Source organism: Geotrypetes seraphini, chromosome 5 (genome assembly GCF_902459505.1).
Source record: "Geotrypetes seraphini chromosome 5, aGeoSer1.1, whole genome shotgun sequence".
NCBI classification, from domain to species: Eukaryota; Metazoa; Chordata; class Amphibia; order Gymnophiona; family Dermophiidae; genus Geotrypetes; species Geotrypetes seraphini.
Genome location: NC_047088.1, coordinates 108,207,067 through 108,224,439, shown reverse-complemented (window position 1 = coordinate 108,224,439; position 17,373 = coordinate 108,207,067). Strand labels below are relative to the sequence as shown.

At 44.4% G+C, this 17,373-nt stretch overlaps 1 protein-coding gene across 1 annotated transcript in view; it reads right to left on the bottom strand.

The window, feature by feature from the left end:
* Positions 1–17,373, bottom strand: part of RNF40 (ring finger protein 40) — a 150,785-nt gene that overhangs the window by 73,065 nt on the left and 60,347 nt on the right. The window contains exons 5-10 of the mRNA XM_033945511.1: positions 11,307–11,537; positions 11,096–11,217; positions 10,726–10,872; positions 6,102–6,176; positions 5,717–5,836; positions 5,273–5,452 (exon numbers count right to left, since the gene is read on the bottom strand). Coding sequence (XP_033801402.1) covers positions 5,273–5,452; positions 5,717–5,836; positions 6,102–6,176; positions 10,726–10,872; positions 11,096–11,217; positions 11,307–11,537 — 875 coding nt within the window. The remainder of the gene's footprint in view (positions 1–5,272; positions 5,453–5,716; positions 5,837–6,101; positions 6,177–10,725; positions 10,873–11,095; positions 11,218–11,306; positions 11,538–17,373) is intronic.

Sequence of the window (17,373 nt, the reverse complement as noted above, 5' to 3'; positions counted from 1 at the left end):
CCTCTATGAACATTTCTAGTTCCTTGACCTCGTTGTTTGGGCTGTACTCCACTAGAATCTTCTCCTGTGCTCGGATTCTGTCTTCGAGTTCCATCACTGTTCCTTCCAAAAGTCTTACCTGACATTTCAAGCTATCCATCTCCATGCACCGATTGCAAATGTATGCCTGGATCCCCGAAGGGAGGTAGTCATACATATTGCAGCCGATACAGAAGACTGGAAAGCTCACCTTCTGACTTCCTTGGGCTTCCATTTCTTGCTTCCCTTGTGTGTGCTTGTGTCCCTTGCCTGCTGCTTCCTTATGTTGCTTGTCTTGCTGTCTCTTTTGTGTGTGCTGTCTCCGCTCTACCTCACCTTGATTGTATGTGTGGGTTTGTTCCCTTGGCGTCTGTCTCTTCCTTACCTTCTGTGTTTGTCGCTTCCTTACCGTTCAGTCCTCCTCGGTGTTCTTGATAGTAGATACTCGTCCCTTGCGAGGCCCTTCGCAAAGGCGCTCTCGCTAAGGCGAGCGCCTTTACCGCTCGCCTTCGCCGCGCGCCGAACGGCTGAGCGCCGTTGGCTCCGCCCCTTTTAAGGGGAAGCTACTCGGATGACGTCGGGGGTGGGCGGAGCTAACTCTCGCCGCTGCCCCAGTCGATCCTGCCTCCTCTGCTCCTACTTTTCTTCTCCGGTTGTGTTAGTTGCTCCCCTGTTCTCCTCTCGCTTCTCTGCCTCCTCTCTGCCTTCTACAGAGCCGAACGGCTGAGCGCCGTTGGCTCCGCCCCTTTTAAGGGGAAGCTACTCGGATGACGTTGGGGGTGGGCGGAGCTAACTCTCGCCGATGCCCCAGTCGATCCTGCCTCCTCTGCTCCTACTTATCTTCTCCGGTTGTGTTAGTTGCTCCCCTGTTCTTCTCCTCTCGCTTCTCTGCCTCCTCTCTGCCTTCTACAGAGCTAAACGGCTGAGCGCCGTTGGCTCCGCCCCTTTTAAGGGGAAGCTACTCGGATGACGTTGGGGGTGGGCGGAGCTAACTCTCGCCGCTGCCCCAGTCGATCCTGCCTCCTCTGCTCCTACTTTTCTTCTCCGGTTGTGTTAGTTGCTCCCCTGTTCTCCTCTCGCTTCTCTGCCTCCTCTCTGCCTTCTACAGAGCCGAACGGCTGAGCGCCATTGGCTCCGCCCCTTTTAAGGGGAAGCTACTCGGATGACGTCGGGGGTGGGCGGAGCTAACTCTCGCCGCTGCCCCAGTCGATCCTGCCTCCTCTGCTCCTACTTTTCTTCTCCGGTTGTGTTAGTTGCTCCCCTGTTCTTCTCCTCTCGCTTCTCTGCCTCCTCTCTGCCTTCTACAGAGCCGAACGGCTGAGCGCCGTTGGCTCCGCCCCTTTTAAGGGGAAGCTACTCGGATGACGTCGGGGGTGGGCGGAGCTAACTCTCGCCGCTGCCCCAGTCGATCCTGCCTCCTCTGCTCCTACTTTTCTTCTCCGGTTGTGTTAGTTGCTCCCCTGTTCTCCTCTCGCTTCTCTGCCTCCTCTCTGCCTTCTACAGAGCCGAACGGCTGAGCGCCATTGGCTCCGCCCCTTTTAAGGGGAAGCTACTCGGATGACGTCGGGGGTGGGCGGAGCTAACTCTCGCCGATGCCCCAGTCGATCCTGCCTCCTCTGCTCCTACTTTTCTTCTCCGGTTGTGTTAGTTGCTCCCCTGTTCTTCTCCTCTCGCTTCTCTGCCTCCTCTCTGCCTTCTACAGAGCCGAATAAAGATAATGAATATGATTAACTAATGAAAGTGTGAAATGTAACCTGCACCAACATGGGCCAGAGCTGTCAGAATTATATAAAAGAAAGCTCCTTGAAACAAGGAGTCAGAACTCATCAGAAGTTCTCCATCAGTCTGGCCAGCCTGGTGTATGCTCTATTACTCTGTATGCTGTGTGATTTGTTCCTGTAATCTATTGCTATTTGATTATTAAACTCATATTATTTGTATCAGCATAAAGAGAGTCGAGTGGTCTGTGCTCTTCAAGCCCCAGAGGAAGATTGGGCACTGAACACTTATATGCACAATTTAATTTAGTTTTTGTTTATTTAATTTTAATTTTTATTATTTGGATAATATACACTTCCCCCTCCCTAATCGCGGTTTCGTTGTTTGCGGTTTCGATTATACATATTTTTTCCCCAACCCCCCCCCCCCCCCACTCAGAATTGCTCATTGGCATTGAAAAAAAAACGGCCCCGGGGCTTGGAGGGAGGCTATCAGAGGCGGCGAGGGCGTTCGGAGGTGGCGGGGGGGCGTTTGGAGGTGGCGGGGAGGGGCATTCAGAAGTGGTGGGGAGGGGCATTCAGAAGTGGCGGGGGGGCGTTCGGAGGTGGCGGGGGGGGGGGGCGTTCGGAGCATGGACCTTACCTGGTGGTCTAGCGGTAACGCGGGGCAGGAGTGATCTTCCTACACTCCTGCCCCGTGCAGAGCCATGCTGTGAGTTCCCATGGTCTCACGAGACTACAACAGGGAGTTCCTGTTGTAGTCTCGTGAGACCACAGGAACTCAGTAGCATGGCTCTGCATGGGGCAGGAGTGTAGGGAGATCGCTCCTGCCCCGCGTCACCACTAGACCACCTGGTAAGGTCCTGGGGTGGGTCAGAGTCGGCCAAAAGTTATTCGTGATTTTTCCTTATTCACGGGCTGGCTCTGCCCCTAACCCCCGCGAATAGGGAGGGAGAAGTGTAACTTTGATTCAGTGATTGTTATATTTTGAGTTAAATTACACACTGGAATTTATAAGAATTAAACTCCTGAAAATAGTTAGTTGATTTTGTGTTTTATGCCACAATTTTTCCTCGGTCTTGTTCTGTGTGTTGATATTGTTAGTTAGCCTCCAGATATTGTTGTATTAGCAATATTGTATGAAGCATTTTAACAATTTTTTTTCTTTGTATTTTTTTCGTACACCACTATGATGCCATATAGACCACCCAGTATCAAGTTTTAATAAAGATAAGAATACACACATTTTATCCATAGTTTCCTCCTCTTTCTTGGATTTACACAAAGTGCATTCTGTTAAAATTCTTGTCTATCTTGTATGCCTAATACCATCTAAGTTTACCACACCTATTCTCCACTCCTAACAACACCTACTTTCATGCAGGCATTGTTAGACATTGGAGGGCACCTCGACTTAGGTGTCGCTAGGTGCTGCATGGAGAACCATGTGTAACTCAATTGTTTTCAATGGCAAGGCCAATTACCATACCATTTAACCAATTAAAATAAAAGTAAGGTATGTGCAGATTTAGGTCATGTGTCGCTAGGCAACTGCAATTAGGGTGCCTAGTGGAGCATAACCTAGGCACCATTTGTAGAATCTGGCCCTTTGGACTGCTTTTACAAAGTGGTACTACTGATCAGTGGCGTATTGAATGTGAAGAAGCCCATTCAGTTACCATAGGTTCTTGCATTTCAGCACAAGTATTCAATATTCAGCACTGCTTTGTAAAAGGAGTCCCCCTATTTCTTCATTAAAAATTATCTATTCAGAAACCCTGAGGACAATTTTGAAATGGCATTTACACATTCACCGTTGTGCTGGATATCTTGGTGCTGCTTTAATTTAATGTTCAGAGCTCACAACAACTCTCTGTGAAACATTATATATACATATAGGGTTCCTTTTACTAAGGTGCGCTAGCATTTTTAGCGTGCGCTGCATTGCCGCATGCACTAACCCCGCGCTACGTGCCAAGAACTAACACCAGCTCAAAGCAAACCGCTAGCGCAGCTTAGTAAAAGGAGCCCATAGTATTTATAGGTGCAAACAACCAGTATTTTTAAAAAAAAATGTTTATATAAATTTTTATTTTTGGACTTTCAACAAAAGGTTTTACAACATATAGGAATTTTTGAGCGATATAAATGGTGATAAATTTTATAGACACAAAGATTCACTGAGGATGTTTGACTGGAGATGTAATTAAAAGCAGCAATTAATATCCTGTAGTGGGGGGAGGTAGATGTGCCTCACAATCATAGTATGGATAAATAGCACCGGTAAGTGCTGAAACCACATATTCACTGAAAGTTTGCTCTCCCTTAAATAAAAACTTGTATAAACAATATGCTTCTTTAGAATAATAGTTGTTTGCACCTATAAATAAACATTAAATCTTTGTGTCTATATGTATATATAATGTTTCACAGAGAGCTGTTGAGGAGTGGGATTTTGCTTAATTTTATTTTCAACAAAAAATAAGCATGAAAGGTACTTCAGGGAGCTGGGTCCCCTATAAATATAGATGCTGATTTGAAGTGCCTACATTGTCTAGCATATATGTTTAGTTTGGACATACTAAAACCAGGTATAACATGGAGATCCCTGGTCAAATCTATAATCTGCCTACAATATACACACACCATTTATATCACTCTTTAAACCCAAGGCTTTTCCCTCCGTTAAAAAATTATTTTGCTTGTTAACAGTGCTACGATTGAAGTTATTATTTTAGTGGAGTTGTTAGCATAATAGTGATAATTTGTTCCTCCATTCCTTTTTGTTTTTGGCATTATTTGATATATAGTATAAATATACACATACAGTAGGTGAGTATTTTCAGTGGCGTAGACTATAGATACAGCACTGCTAAAAATCTCCTTAATCTGCATGCGTACTTCAGGCAAATAATTAAATGCTGCCTGACATCCTGTTTGATAACTAATGTGAGGATGCAGATGTGGCTAATGCCAACCAATGTTTGAAAACTGACCCATATGCTTTTAAGAGTTTTCAAAATTGAAGATAAGGTGAATCAGTTTGTAAATCTGATAAAGCCATTCCATAATCGAGGACTCTTCTCTAGTTTGATTTTGGGTTGAAGTTAACTATCTCCTACAATAATGGAATGTTTACCTGCCTATTCTAGTTTGAGCTTAACACTTTTATGGGCACATATTGTTCAATCTTTTAACTCATTAAAAAGGCACTATTTTTTAAAAGCACAGAAAGTAAATATCAAAACAAAATCAATATACATTATTAAAGGCAATCAGATATGGTGCAGCCCAGTCCCATCTATACCCATCTGTTCTATTATAATATTTCCCTGTTTACTGAACACAGTTTCTTGTTTGTTTTTGGGTTGTTTGATTTTTTTGTGTTGGGTTTTTTTTTTGGGGGGGGGGGGTCTGCTTTCCATTATTTTATTAAGTAAACTGCTTTGATTGCAAATGTTGAAATTTAATATATCAAATTTTAGCAAATAAACAGCAGTAATCTTCTGGGGTTTCTGCCTTTTCTTCCACCTCACCTCCATGTGCTCAATCTGCCGTAGATGGCTGTTCTTAGTGCTCAGAAGTAGTGCCCGTGCCTCATCTAGTTGTGTTTTCACTTGCAGACTTTCATTGTAAAGCAAGGAGAACTGAGACTGCAGGCACTTATAGTCTCCTGTGTCTTTAACCACTTCCTCAGGCATGTTCCGAAGATCCATCTTAAAAGACAGATACATATATACTTGTTTTGCCAATGTTTTCTACTTCACATGCAATCATTTTGCCAAAACAAATTTGAACATAACTCAGAGATATAGTAACAAAGCAAAAAAGACAAGTCAGGCTGAGAGAGAAAAAGACTAAAAACATGTCATAAAAACTTGTTCTGCTAACATCTCATAGTTTTCCTAGCCCCTTCCCTCCCACTTCAAACAATTGCTTTCTTCTGCCTCAGTATTTGTCTTTTCTTTTACCACCATTACCTTGAGTTTCTCTTTCAGTCGTACAGCTATCTGTAATTCCTGCTGCAATTTCTCCAGTTCTGCCATCCTACTGTTTGCCAACTCCTGGTTCTCCTCCAGTTCTGCATTAAGCATCTCAAACTGTGGATGAAGTGAAGAAAAGGCATAGAAAATTATGCCAAAGAACAAGCATGAAAAGGGAAAGTGAACCAGAGTTTGGAAAAAAAAAAAAAAAAAAAAAGAGTATGAGTGCACAACAGAAGGTTATAGTTTGTGGGAATGAAAGTGTGGGAGTAAACATACATAAGGATGAAAGTAATGCCAAAGTTATTTTAACAGGATGAAGGATGTTGTTGCCCAATTTGAGGTGCATCATGCTTATAGATTGTAGATGGGACTACTTTACCTTCTGCATGCTGAGGGTTACCTGACCCCCCTGGAAGCTAGCTGAACTGCCCGACACATAATATCCAGAATTTAACTGCAATAAGAGATAGAATGATTAATATATATAGAAGAGAACTCAGGGTGACAACTGAGTCCCTCATTGACACTGTGTGACCTTAGGACAAATCACTATCTCTTCTGTGTTCATTAGTTATTCATGAATAAATTTATGTCTAAATCATTGTTATTGTTAAATGTGATACAAAAAAAAAAGTACAAGTAGAAAAGTATTATCATTGCAAACGCCATATACAGTACAAGAAAACCATCTAACATTAGACAGTATGCAGTTGTTCTTAAAAGAACATAAGAGTTGCCATACTGGGACACACTAAATGTCCATCAAGCCCAGTATCCAGTTTCCAGCAGTGGCCAACCCAGATCAAAAGTAACTGGCAAGATCCCCCAAGGAATAAAACAGATTTTATGTTGCTTATCCTAGGAATAAGCAGTGAATTTCCCCAAGCCTTTGTTTTAGGAAATTATCCAAACCTTTTTTAAACCCTTTTAAGATACTTTCACCACATTCTCCGGGATTCAATATATAAAGGCAAGTAATATATGGGTACCTGAGACAGCTATACTCAAACTTTCTCAATTAATTCCACTGTGAATCCTAACCAAAATATTAGATAATCCAATTAGTCAACACTGGCAGCTCCCTCCCCCGCCTCCTAAAAAAGGATATTAAGGGGGAGGGGCTAACAGTGGGGTAGGTTTCTTTGGCCGGCCAAGTCTGGGTTACAACGACCCAAACCTAAACTCTGATTGTTTAACTCTCATTGTATCCGTTAGGTTTTGCTGTACTTTTCTTATTGGAAAAATGTAACACACACACATAGTAAATGACGGCAGATAAAGACCCTCCAATCTGCCCTTTAGTTATACTCATTAAAAATACATGATTAAATTAACTTGTCTCTTCATGTTGTATCTGTTTGTATTGCTCTATGCTTTATTTCCTGAATAAATTGTTTAAAAAAATAAATAAATAAATAAGGAAGAAGGATATTAGGGTGGCAAGGAAGTCCCCCTTCTTGCCAGAGACAAAAAGACAAAATGAATTGAGGATAAGGCTTTGAGCCCTATGGGACAGCAACTGAATATAAACTTCCCTGTGGACAAGAAACGAAAGATTAGGTTCTTACCTCGTTGATCTTTTATCTAGTAGGAGGGTACAATAGGTTTGACAAGTGGGTTTCTTTCCTTTACTTGAGAGGTTTGAAGAAGGCATCATCTAAATTTTTCAACTCTACCTCCTTATGCCACTGGGCAATGCCTCAGTTCGTACAAAAGCAATGGATAACCCCTAAGAAGGAGAAAGAACAAAAAGGACGAGGGGAACTTTCTGACAATTCAAGTCTGTTCTGATCTCCAACTAGAACAATTAATTAAACCAATGGATACATATCATAAACAAAGATAGAACCAAACAAGTCACCTACCTGAGTGTAACCAGTGCTAACATTTATGCAGCTTGTACAGCATTTCCCAAAGTTTTCGCTATAGTGCTAACAGATAACTCTTCTTACTTGTTTAACAGAAGTACATTAAGCATCTTCATTCTCTCTTGATTATTCACAAACAAGCATCTGGAGACATCCATGTGTGTCTGAGGCAGAAAGCAGGCTAACTTAATATCAGATAGGGCGGGCCATAAAGCCTACTGTACCCTTGTGCTTTCTTAGAGGCTGGGGAGGAGCGAGAGCCATAGGCCTGCCATCTCCTGCCTTCAATGAACCTCTGATGTGGTCCCTAAAAGAACCTCTGCATCACTCAGCCTCCTGCACAAGGATAGATTCGAGAGTCTCGAAAATTGCCTTGTCCCTTACTCCAGGCTATTCGGGGTTTATTGTCTGGTAAGGACTTGAGGCGGCTGCCACAACACTAGCCATCAAGTCATCTAGACCCTTGCCACAGAGCATCTGCCCCTGAAAAGAAAGACTGCTTAGTGTAGCTTTAGAGGCAGAGTCACCCGCCCACTGCATGTTCCAGAACATCCGTTGGGCGGAAATAGCATAGGCTAAGACCTTGCTTATAAATCTGATGATATCATACAGAACATCCGCTATATAATTTACCCCAGTATAGGAGCACTTGGGGATCCTAATCGTCCTGCAGGTCTGAGGCTTCAGATAAGTAGGTGTGTCAAGCACGTGCCACACAGGAAGATGCAGCTACCGTTTTAATCCCTAGAGCCAAGCTTCAAAATACTGCTAGAAGAGCAAGTTCACATTGTGGTCCTGAGTATCCTTCAACATCACCTGTCTTTCACTAAGCAAGGAGTTTGTTTAGTGATATGCATCACAAGGAAGTCCACCTTTGGCTAAACAAAGAGCTGCTAAAAACCTGGCACAATTGGATAAAGCTGGGCCATATTCTTAGCCATTCGAAGAGTCCCTTCTGGCGACTCCCAGTGGTCCATGATCAGCTTGGAGGCATCAAGATGGGAGGGAAAGAACATGACTGGAGACCCAGAGCTGCTCATAACTGAGCATGGAATAAGGAAGCTGGAAGGACTTTCAGCTTTAACTTTTTCAGTGGGGTGGAAATAATGCCAGAGAGCGTAGAGGCTTTGAACAGCATGCCACAGAGCATCTGCCCCTGAAAAGGAAGACTGATCCAGGGCTGTCCCCACCTCCTGACTACCATACTCGTGCAAAGACGACGACTGCCAGGGAATCTTCATCCTGGGATAAAAGTGGCATGGAATAAGACTTTTTATCATTCCAGTCTATAACAGAACCTCCTGGTCCAGGTCTGTTGTGTCCTAGTCTGGGGTCAGGACGCATGCTGAGGGGAGTTCCTCTGTGCCATTGCCACTGGTGTGCTGTAAACAAACAAAGAGGACCCTTGGTAGTTCCAATAGGCATTCCATATAAGGCTCACAAAATCTGGAGTGAAGCTTTGTATTGGGGATCTTGAAGACCCCTGAGTGACTCCCAGCTGGACCCCCTGGGCTCCGTGGCATCCACGTAACAGTGCTTAGCCAAGCCACCTTCGGAGGGGCCCGGAAAGGGTCTCTTCCCCTGGAGTGCACCTCCTGTGGATCCCCAGACCTAGAGTTTTTGTGGCCCCCCTCCCCGATTTTCCCCATAGGCTATAATAGCCTTACTTACTGTGCCATGTGGTGCCTGCCTGCATCAGCATAGGATTTCAGCTGGAACAAATCGAGAACCACTCTGCCTCACAGATTTGCTGGACAAACCTGGTCTTGACTGACAGTTGGACCGAGGTCAAAGTGAGTCTCAACCCTCTGAAAACCTCACCACGAATGGGGGGAGAAGAACCATGTAGCCAGCCCACTCTTAGTCTGAGCTGAGGCAGGAAGGATCCAAATAGCCTGCACTCAAGCTCCCAAGTAAATCAGGGATGCGAGCAGCTACACAGGGGACAGCCCCTGAGCTCAAAAATATAAAAGAAAGCTGGCTAGCTAGGTGTCCCCAAGGGCTGTTCCTGCTAGCAGCAGACCTCCACGACATGGGTCTGATTCTTTCCCCAGGCAGAGGTCCCAACAAGTGAGAACCTCTGGGCACTGAGCCTCCAAACACTGAGAAAATATGCCCGAAAATAATAAAACCGCAGAGCAGATCAGAAATACTTCTGAGCAAATTACTTGCAGAAAACAAACTAGGAGGGGGTGCAGGAGCAGCTCCCTGGGAAGGAGGAGGTGTTGAAAATGTGACCGACAGTTTTCTGCAAGCAACTTGCAAGTTAAGATACAGAACCTCTAGCATTCAGGACCACTAGACACACTGTACTAGAAATACAGCTACTCCTGCAGTGTCTCTAGAGCAGAGATCTCAAAGTCCCTCCTTGAGGGCAGCAATCCAGTAGGGTTTTCAGGATTTCCCCAATATGCATTGAAAGCAGTGCATGCACATAGATCTCATGCATATTCATTGGGGAAATCCTGAAAACCCAATTGGATTGCGGCCCTCAAGGAGGGACTTTGAGATCCCTGCTCTAGAGGAAGGTACCCTGGTTAAAATGAGGGTTAACTTCAGTACAGCTAAACAGTTGTATAAACTTTGAAACAAGTGGACCATCCTCCTGGGGCATCTCCAAAAATTGAGATCTGTGTATAAAATGTCTTACCTTGCAGCTCTAAGGTTAGAAAGGATAGAGAAATTTCTGCAAATTTGGGCAACTTAAAGCAAATGTTTAGCAAAGCAGAAAACATCAGATTATATAATTAGAACCTAACATACAAAGAATATTTGGTGCTACTACTTGTGATGGTAGGGTTATGGGTATAAAGAAGGTTAAGCCCTCACAATGATATAGAGGAGGGGGTGGGAGTAAGCTGGGAAGTTAGGGAAGGAGGAAGAAGAAACTAATGAACCACCTAAAACAGTGTATATTGTTGAAGCAGCGTGCAAGCAGAGGGTCATATGGGAGGGGGTGGAGAGTGTAGGAGATATTATTCATGGTTGTGATTCTTTGTATAGATCTAATACTGATGCTAAATGAAGAAATAAATGAAGAATGTATGCACTGTACTCTCTAATGCAATACAATTGATAAAAAATGTAATGTAATGCAGTATTTACATCCTGCACTTTTCTGGCAATTGTAAATACCTGTTCCAATGCCTCAGCAAGGTGTTTGTTGAGTTTTTGCTCTCTCTTTCGCAATTTCTCTATGTCCCACTGTAGATCCTCGATGGTTGTCTCCATTTCTGACACTTTGGTCTCTGAAGATGTCACCTTATCTAGAAGCTCATTATACTGCAGAGAGAAATGAATGGTAGAGTCAGGAAAGCAGCTAATCTGATCCAATGATCCCATTAAACCCTCCTATTAATGATTCTCGCAGGAAATCATAACCCAGTATAGAACCTTGATGTTTATCCTTAAAGTTTAAAGAGATCCTTGACTTTGACCTCCAATGCTGGGCTCTCTAACCTAAAGGGAGGTCTCCGTCATGGACTCCTGATCTTAACTCCCTCACCTGTAGAGATATCCGATGATGTTTCTCTTGCAGCTGTGTTGATAGATCCTGAAATCTCTGGTTCTCTTTCATCATGTCTTTGTTTAATGACTTTACTACCTCATTCACCTGGCCAAATTCACCTTATAAATTAAACAGCAACAATTAATCTTCACCATTTGCCATAATTCAAATGCTTACAGTTCTCTCATTGCAGTTCTCCTTATCATACCCCCATTTTGGATCCTGTAACACAATTCCTCTAGCTGCCGGTGCTGCTTATCTGATGCCTCCACGATGCGCGATACAGCTTTCTTGGAAAACCGCATCTTTTCCTGTAGTTGGAGTTCAATCTCTTCACTGCTGCTGCTGGACAATGTCTCCAAGAAAGAACGAGCTGGCTCTGTTAGGCCCTCCTTTTGTTTGCAGGGGACCAAGGAGGAAGAAAGGGCTGGGGCCACATCTGAAAAAACAAGGGACAGGAAAGAGTGGTAAATAGGAGGTATGCAAATCTGTTTATCATTAACATTAGGAGGTAAGATTTCAAGATTCGTTATAAGGCAAACTGCAGAAAATCAGGAACGAGAGAGATTAATGTCTAAGTGCCTGTCCGAGGAAGGCACTAAGATTAGAAAATTACAAGATAAAATAAAAGACAGAGAGAGAAAGAGAAATGTATTGAGCTCAGTTTAAAGATCTGTCCACCAGTTACAATGCACTGCAGTGAAAATCAATGACCTAGACTGTGATCCTTTGATTATTCTAAATTGTGCACTTTAAAGGGAATACTGGAGGATTCCTGTCTAATGGATATCTCTGGGAAGAGGCTGCAGAACTAAAATCCCCTGAAAGTGAAAATATCCTTTAGTACTCAACTTAAATTGTCAGATAGTCTTCCTTCATATCATCATTCCTCTCACAGACCCCAGAGGAATGAAAAATTAGGTTACTTATCTCTGCTAATCTTCTTTCTTGTAAATATCCTCTGGAATATACACCATAGGGTTGTGTAACTCTTCCAGCCTTAAACTGTGGGGAACTCAAAACCAATTTCTAGCCACTCCCTCTGTGGTCATCTCCTGTTGCTCACTCCTGGATATTCAGTTAGTGCAAAGCCAGGTAGATCTATATCAGAAAACAGGAAACAAAAGAAAAGAGAAAGGTGGCGTGGGGATTACCCGCCACAAATCAAGTCTGCTCATGAATAACAATTTCAAAATAATTAGAGCCCAAAGGCCAAACTTTGCATAAACATCAAATCTGAACATTAAACAAAATGAAAACAGAATAAATTTGGATAAAGGAGACACATCCTGAGGGGACAGAAGGAGAAACCACCCGGGAACTCCTCAAACCCATTTTGAAGCAACAAGTATGGCGTTCACAATTAGTCATGCAAAACCGAAATGCAAGGGACCTGGGGAGAGGAAGAAGCGATATGGATTGCTCTGAAAAGAGAAGATGGAACTTCTCTCTACGTGGGTGTAGTCTACAGACCTCCGACTCAATCGCAGCAAATTGATAAGGATCTGATAGTGGATATCCAAAAGTTTGGAAGGAAAGAGGAGGTTCTGCTGTTGGGAGATTTCAACCTGCCAGATACGGACTGGAATGTTCCGTCTGCAGAATCGGAAAGAAGTAGGGAGATTGTGGATGCGTTTCAAGAGGCTCTGCTCAGACAAATGGTGACGGAACCCACAAGGGAAAAAGCGACATTGGATCTGGTCCTCACAAATGGAGAGAGTATCTCTAATGTTCGAGTGGGTGCTCACCTGGGTAGTAGCGATCATCAAACGGTTTGGTTTGATATAACGGCTAAAGTGGAGAGCGGCCGCACGATACTTAAAGTCCTAGATTTCAAACGTACGGACTTTAATGCAATGGGAAAGTACCTGAAGAAAGAGCTGTTAGGATGGGAGGACATAAGAGAAGTGGAAAGACAGTGGTCTAAGCTGAAAGGAGCGATAAAAATGGCTACGGACCTTTATGTGAAGAAAATCAATAAAAACAAGAGAAAAAGGAAGCCGATATGGTTCTCCAACCTAGTGGCTGAGAAAATAAAGGCGAAAGAGTTGGCGTTCATGAAATATAAAAAAACCCAAAAAGAGGAGAGCAGAAAGGACTACAGGGTGAAACTGAAAGAAGCCAAGAGAGAGATACGTTTGGCAAAGGCACAGGCGGAAGAACAAATGGCTAAAAATGTAAAAAAGGGAGATAAAAATTTTTTCAGATATATTAGTGAAAGGAGGAAGATAAAAAATGGAATTGCTAGGCTAAAAGATGCTGGGAACAAATATGTGGAGAGTGATGAGGAGAAAGCAAATGTGCTAAACAAATACTTCTGTTCTGTGTTTACAGAAGAAAATCCTGGAGAAGGACCGAGATTGTCTGGCAAAGTTACATGAGAAAATGGAGTAGATTCTGCGCCGTTCACGGAGGAGGGTGTTTATGAGCAACTTGAAAAACTGAAGGTGGACAAAGCGATGGGACCAGACGGGATCCATCCCAGGATACTAAGGGAGCTCAGAGAGGTTCTGGCGAGTCCTATTAAAGACTTGTTCAACAAATCTCTGGAGACGGGAGTGATTCCTGGGGATTGGAGGAGAGCGAATGTGGTCCCTATTCATAAAAGTGGTCACAGGGATGAAGCAGAAAACTACAGGCCGGTGAGCCTCACTTCAGTTGTTGGAAAAATAATGGAAGTGTTGCTGAAAGAAAGGATAGTATACTTCCTTGAATATAATGGGTTACAGGATCCGAGGCAACATGGCTTTACAAAAGGTAAATCGTGCCAAACGAACCTGATTGAATTTTTTGATTGGGTGACCAGAGAGCTGGATCGAGGACATATGCTAGATGTAATTTACTTGGATTTCAGCAAAGCCTTTGATACAGTTCCTCATAGGAGGCTGTTGAACAAACTTGAAGGGCTGAAGTTAGGACCCAAAGTGGTGAACTGGGTCAGAAACTGGCTGTCGGACAGACGCCAGAGGGTGGTGGTTAATGGAAGTCGCTCGAAGGAAGGAAAGGTGACTAGTGGAGTCCCTCAGGGTTCGGTGCTGGGGCCAATCCTGTTCAATATGTATGTGACTGACATTGCTGAAGGGTTAGAAGGAAAAGTGTGCCTTTTTGCAGATGATACCAAGATTTGTAACAGAGTAGACACCGAAGAGGGAGTGGAAAATATGAAAAAGGATCTGCAAAAGTTAGAGGAATGGTCTAATGCCTTGCAACTAAAATTCAATGCAAAGAAATGCAGAGTAATGCATTTGGGGATTAATAATAGGAAGGAACCGTATATGCTGGGAGGAGAGAAGCTGATCTGCATGGACAGGGAGAGGGACCTTGGGGTGATAGTGTCCGAAGATCTAAAAGCAAAAAAACAGTGTGACAAGGCAGTGGCTGCTGCCAGAAGGATGCTGGGCTGTATAAAGAGAGGCGTAGTCAGAAGAAGGAAGAAGGTGTTGATGCCCCTGTACAGGTCATTGGTGAGGCCCCACTTGGAGTATTGTGTTCAGTTTTGGAGACCGTATCTGGCAAAAGACGTAATAAGACTTGAGGCGGTCCAGAGGAGGGCGACGAAAATGATAGGAGGCTTGCGCCAGAAGATGTATGAGGAGAGACTGGAAGCCCTGAATATGTATACCCTAGAGGAAAGGAGAGACAGGGGAGATATGATTCAGACGTTCAAATACTTGAAGGGTATTAACGTAGAACAAAATCTTTTCCAGAGAAAGGAAAATGGTAAAACCAGAGGACATAATTTGAGGTTCAGGGGTGGTAGATTCAGGGGCAATGTTAGGAAATTCTACTTTACGGAGAGGGTAGTGGATGCCTGGAATGCGCTCCCGAGAGAGGTGGTGGAGAGTAAAACTGTGACTGAGTTCAAAGAAGCGTGGGATGAACACAGAAGATTTAGAATCAGAAAATAATATTAAATATTGTACTAGGCCAGTTACTGGGCAGACTTGCACGGTCTGTGTCTGTGTATGGCCGTTTGGTGGAGGATGGGCAGGGGAGGGCTTCAATGGCTGGGAGGGTGTAGATGGGCTGGAGTAAGTCTTAACAGAGATTTTGGCAGTTGGAACCCAAGCACAGTACCGGGTAAAGCTTTGGATTCTTGCCCAGAAATAGCTAAGAAGAAAAATTACAAAAAAAAAAAAAATTTAAATTGAATCAGGTTGGGCAGACTGGATGGACCATTCGGTTCTTTATCTGCCGTCATCTACTATGTTACTATGTCATGTCAAAGACAGAAATCGAGCTTACCAGTAACTGGCAGGCGACCTGCGAATCGGACAGAAAACAGGGTGGGTGTGTAGATTCCAGAGGATATTTACAAGAAAAAAGATTAGCAGAAGTAACCTAATCTTTCATTCTTCTACAATAACCTTTGGAATCTACACCATAGGGACATATCAAATCAGTCCCGGCACATCAGGGGGGTCCGATGAGCCCGCTGCCAGGACTAAAGCCCCAAAAGCTGCAACTTGCTTTGCTGCCACATCAAGCAGGTAGAACTTTGGGAAAGCATGCAGAGAGGCCCAAGTGGCCGATCTCCAAATCTCCTCAAGAGAAACATAGAAACATAGAAAGGTGACGGCAGAAAAGGGCTACAGCCCATCAAGTCTGCCCACTCTACTGACCCACCCCATTAAGTCTGAGTGCTGCTCGACCCACGTATGGATCCCACGTGGATGTCCCATTTATTCTTAAAGTCGAGCACGCTTGTGGCCTTGATTACCTGCGTCGGAAGTTTGTTCCAGTGATCCACCACTCTTTCTGTGAAGAAATACTTCCTGATGTCACCTCTAAATTTCCCTCCCCTGAGTTTGAGCGGGTGCCCCCTTGTGACCGAGGGTCCCTTGGGAAGGAATATATCGTTTTCTACCTCGACACGACCTGTGACGTACTTAAAAGTCTCAATCATGTCACCCCTTTCCCTGCGCTCTTCTAGAGAGTACAGCTGCAATTTGCCCAGTCTTTCCTCGTATGAGAGACCCTTGAGTCCAGAGACCTTCCTAGTGGCCATTCGCTGGACCGACTCAGCTCAAAGCACATCTTTACAGCTGATGATTCGGCCCAAGAGGAAGTCATTCCTCTTGTAGAATGAGCCTTCACCCCAAGGGGAGGCTACTTCCCTGCTAACACATAGGCAGCAGCAATCGCTGCACGAATTCAACATGAGAAGGTAGCCATAGAAGCAGATCTATCCCTTCGGGCAGGACCCGCCAGCACAAACAGAAGATCCGAAAGATAGAAGTCATTCGTGGCCTCCAGGTAATTCAGAAGGAAACACCGCATGTCCAGAGGCCGCAAAATATTGTCCTTGGACTTGGAGCCCGATGGAACAAAGCGGGCAGCCGAAATTCCTGATTAACATGGAACGCTGAAACCACTGTTGGAAGAAAGGAAGCTACCGTCCTCAAAAATACCACAGAACCCGTGAAGCGTAGAAAAGGATCTCTGCACGAAAGTGCTTGAAACACCAAGACTCTACGTGCAGAAGTGACTGCTAGAAGGAAAAAGGTCTTGATGGTAAGATCTTTCAGAGAGATCTGATCCAGAGGTTCATAGGGTGGATGAGCCAGCGAGTGGCGAACCAAGTTCAAATTCCACATAGGACAAGGCAACCACAAAGGAGGCCCCAGCCTCCCCGTCCCCCGCAAGAAGCGGACAATGTCCGGGTGAGACGCCAGTGAACCCTTGAGAGCTGTAGAACCCAAACAGGAGAGTCCCTCAATCTGAACACGGAACGATGAAACTGCAAGTCCCTTCCTGAGACCAGCCTGCAGGCAGTCCAGGACCTGTGCCACTGAGGGGACTGAGGGAACCAGCTGAATCCTCTCACACCAAGCCTGAAAGCACTGCCAGGCTTTTGCATAGGCAGACACAGTGCATTTTCACTTACTCTGCAGGAGCATAGTGACGCCCGCAGATGAATAGCCCCTAGCATTCAACGCCACGAACTCAAGAACCAAGTCATAAGACCAAAGCGGTCTGAAGCTTGGAGCGCTATGGGGCCCTATGTGAGCGGCTGTGGAAGGCAAGGAAGTCGCAGACCCCTCTCTATGCTCAACTGCACCAAGTCTGCGAACCATGGTCTTCTGAGCCAGTTCGGGGACACTAGGATCACCTATTTGCTTATCTGCTGATACCATCGGTGAAGCTTGTCTTGGGAGAGGGTGACCTCGACGAGGATACACACCTCAAAGGAGAGACAAGCCGCAATAGTGGTAAATGTTGGCATCACAGTTTGGTCGGTATCAAAGGACTCAATGCTATTGTGACCTGCGACG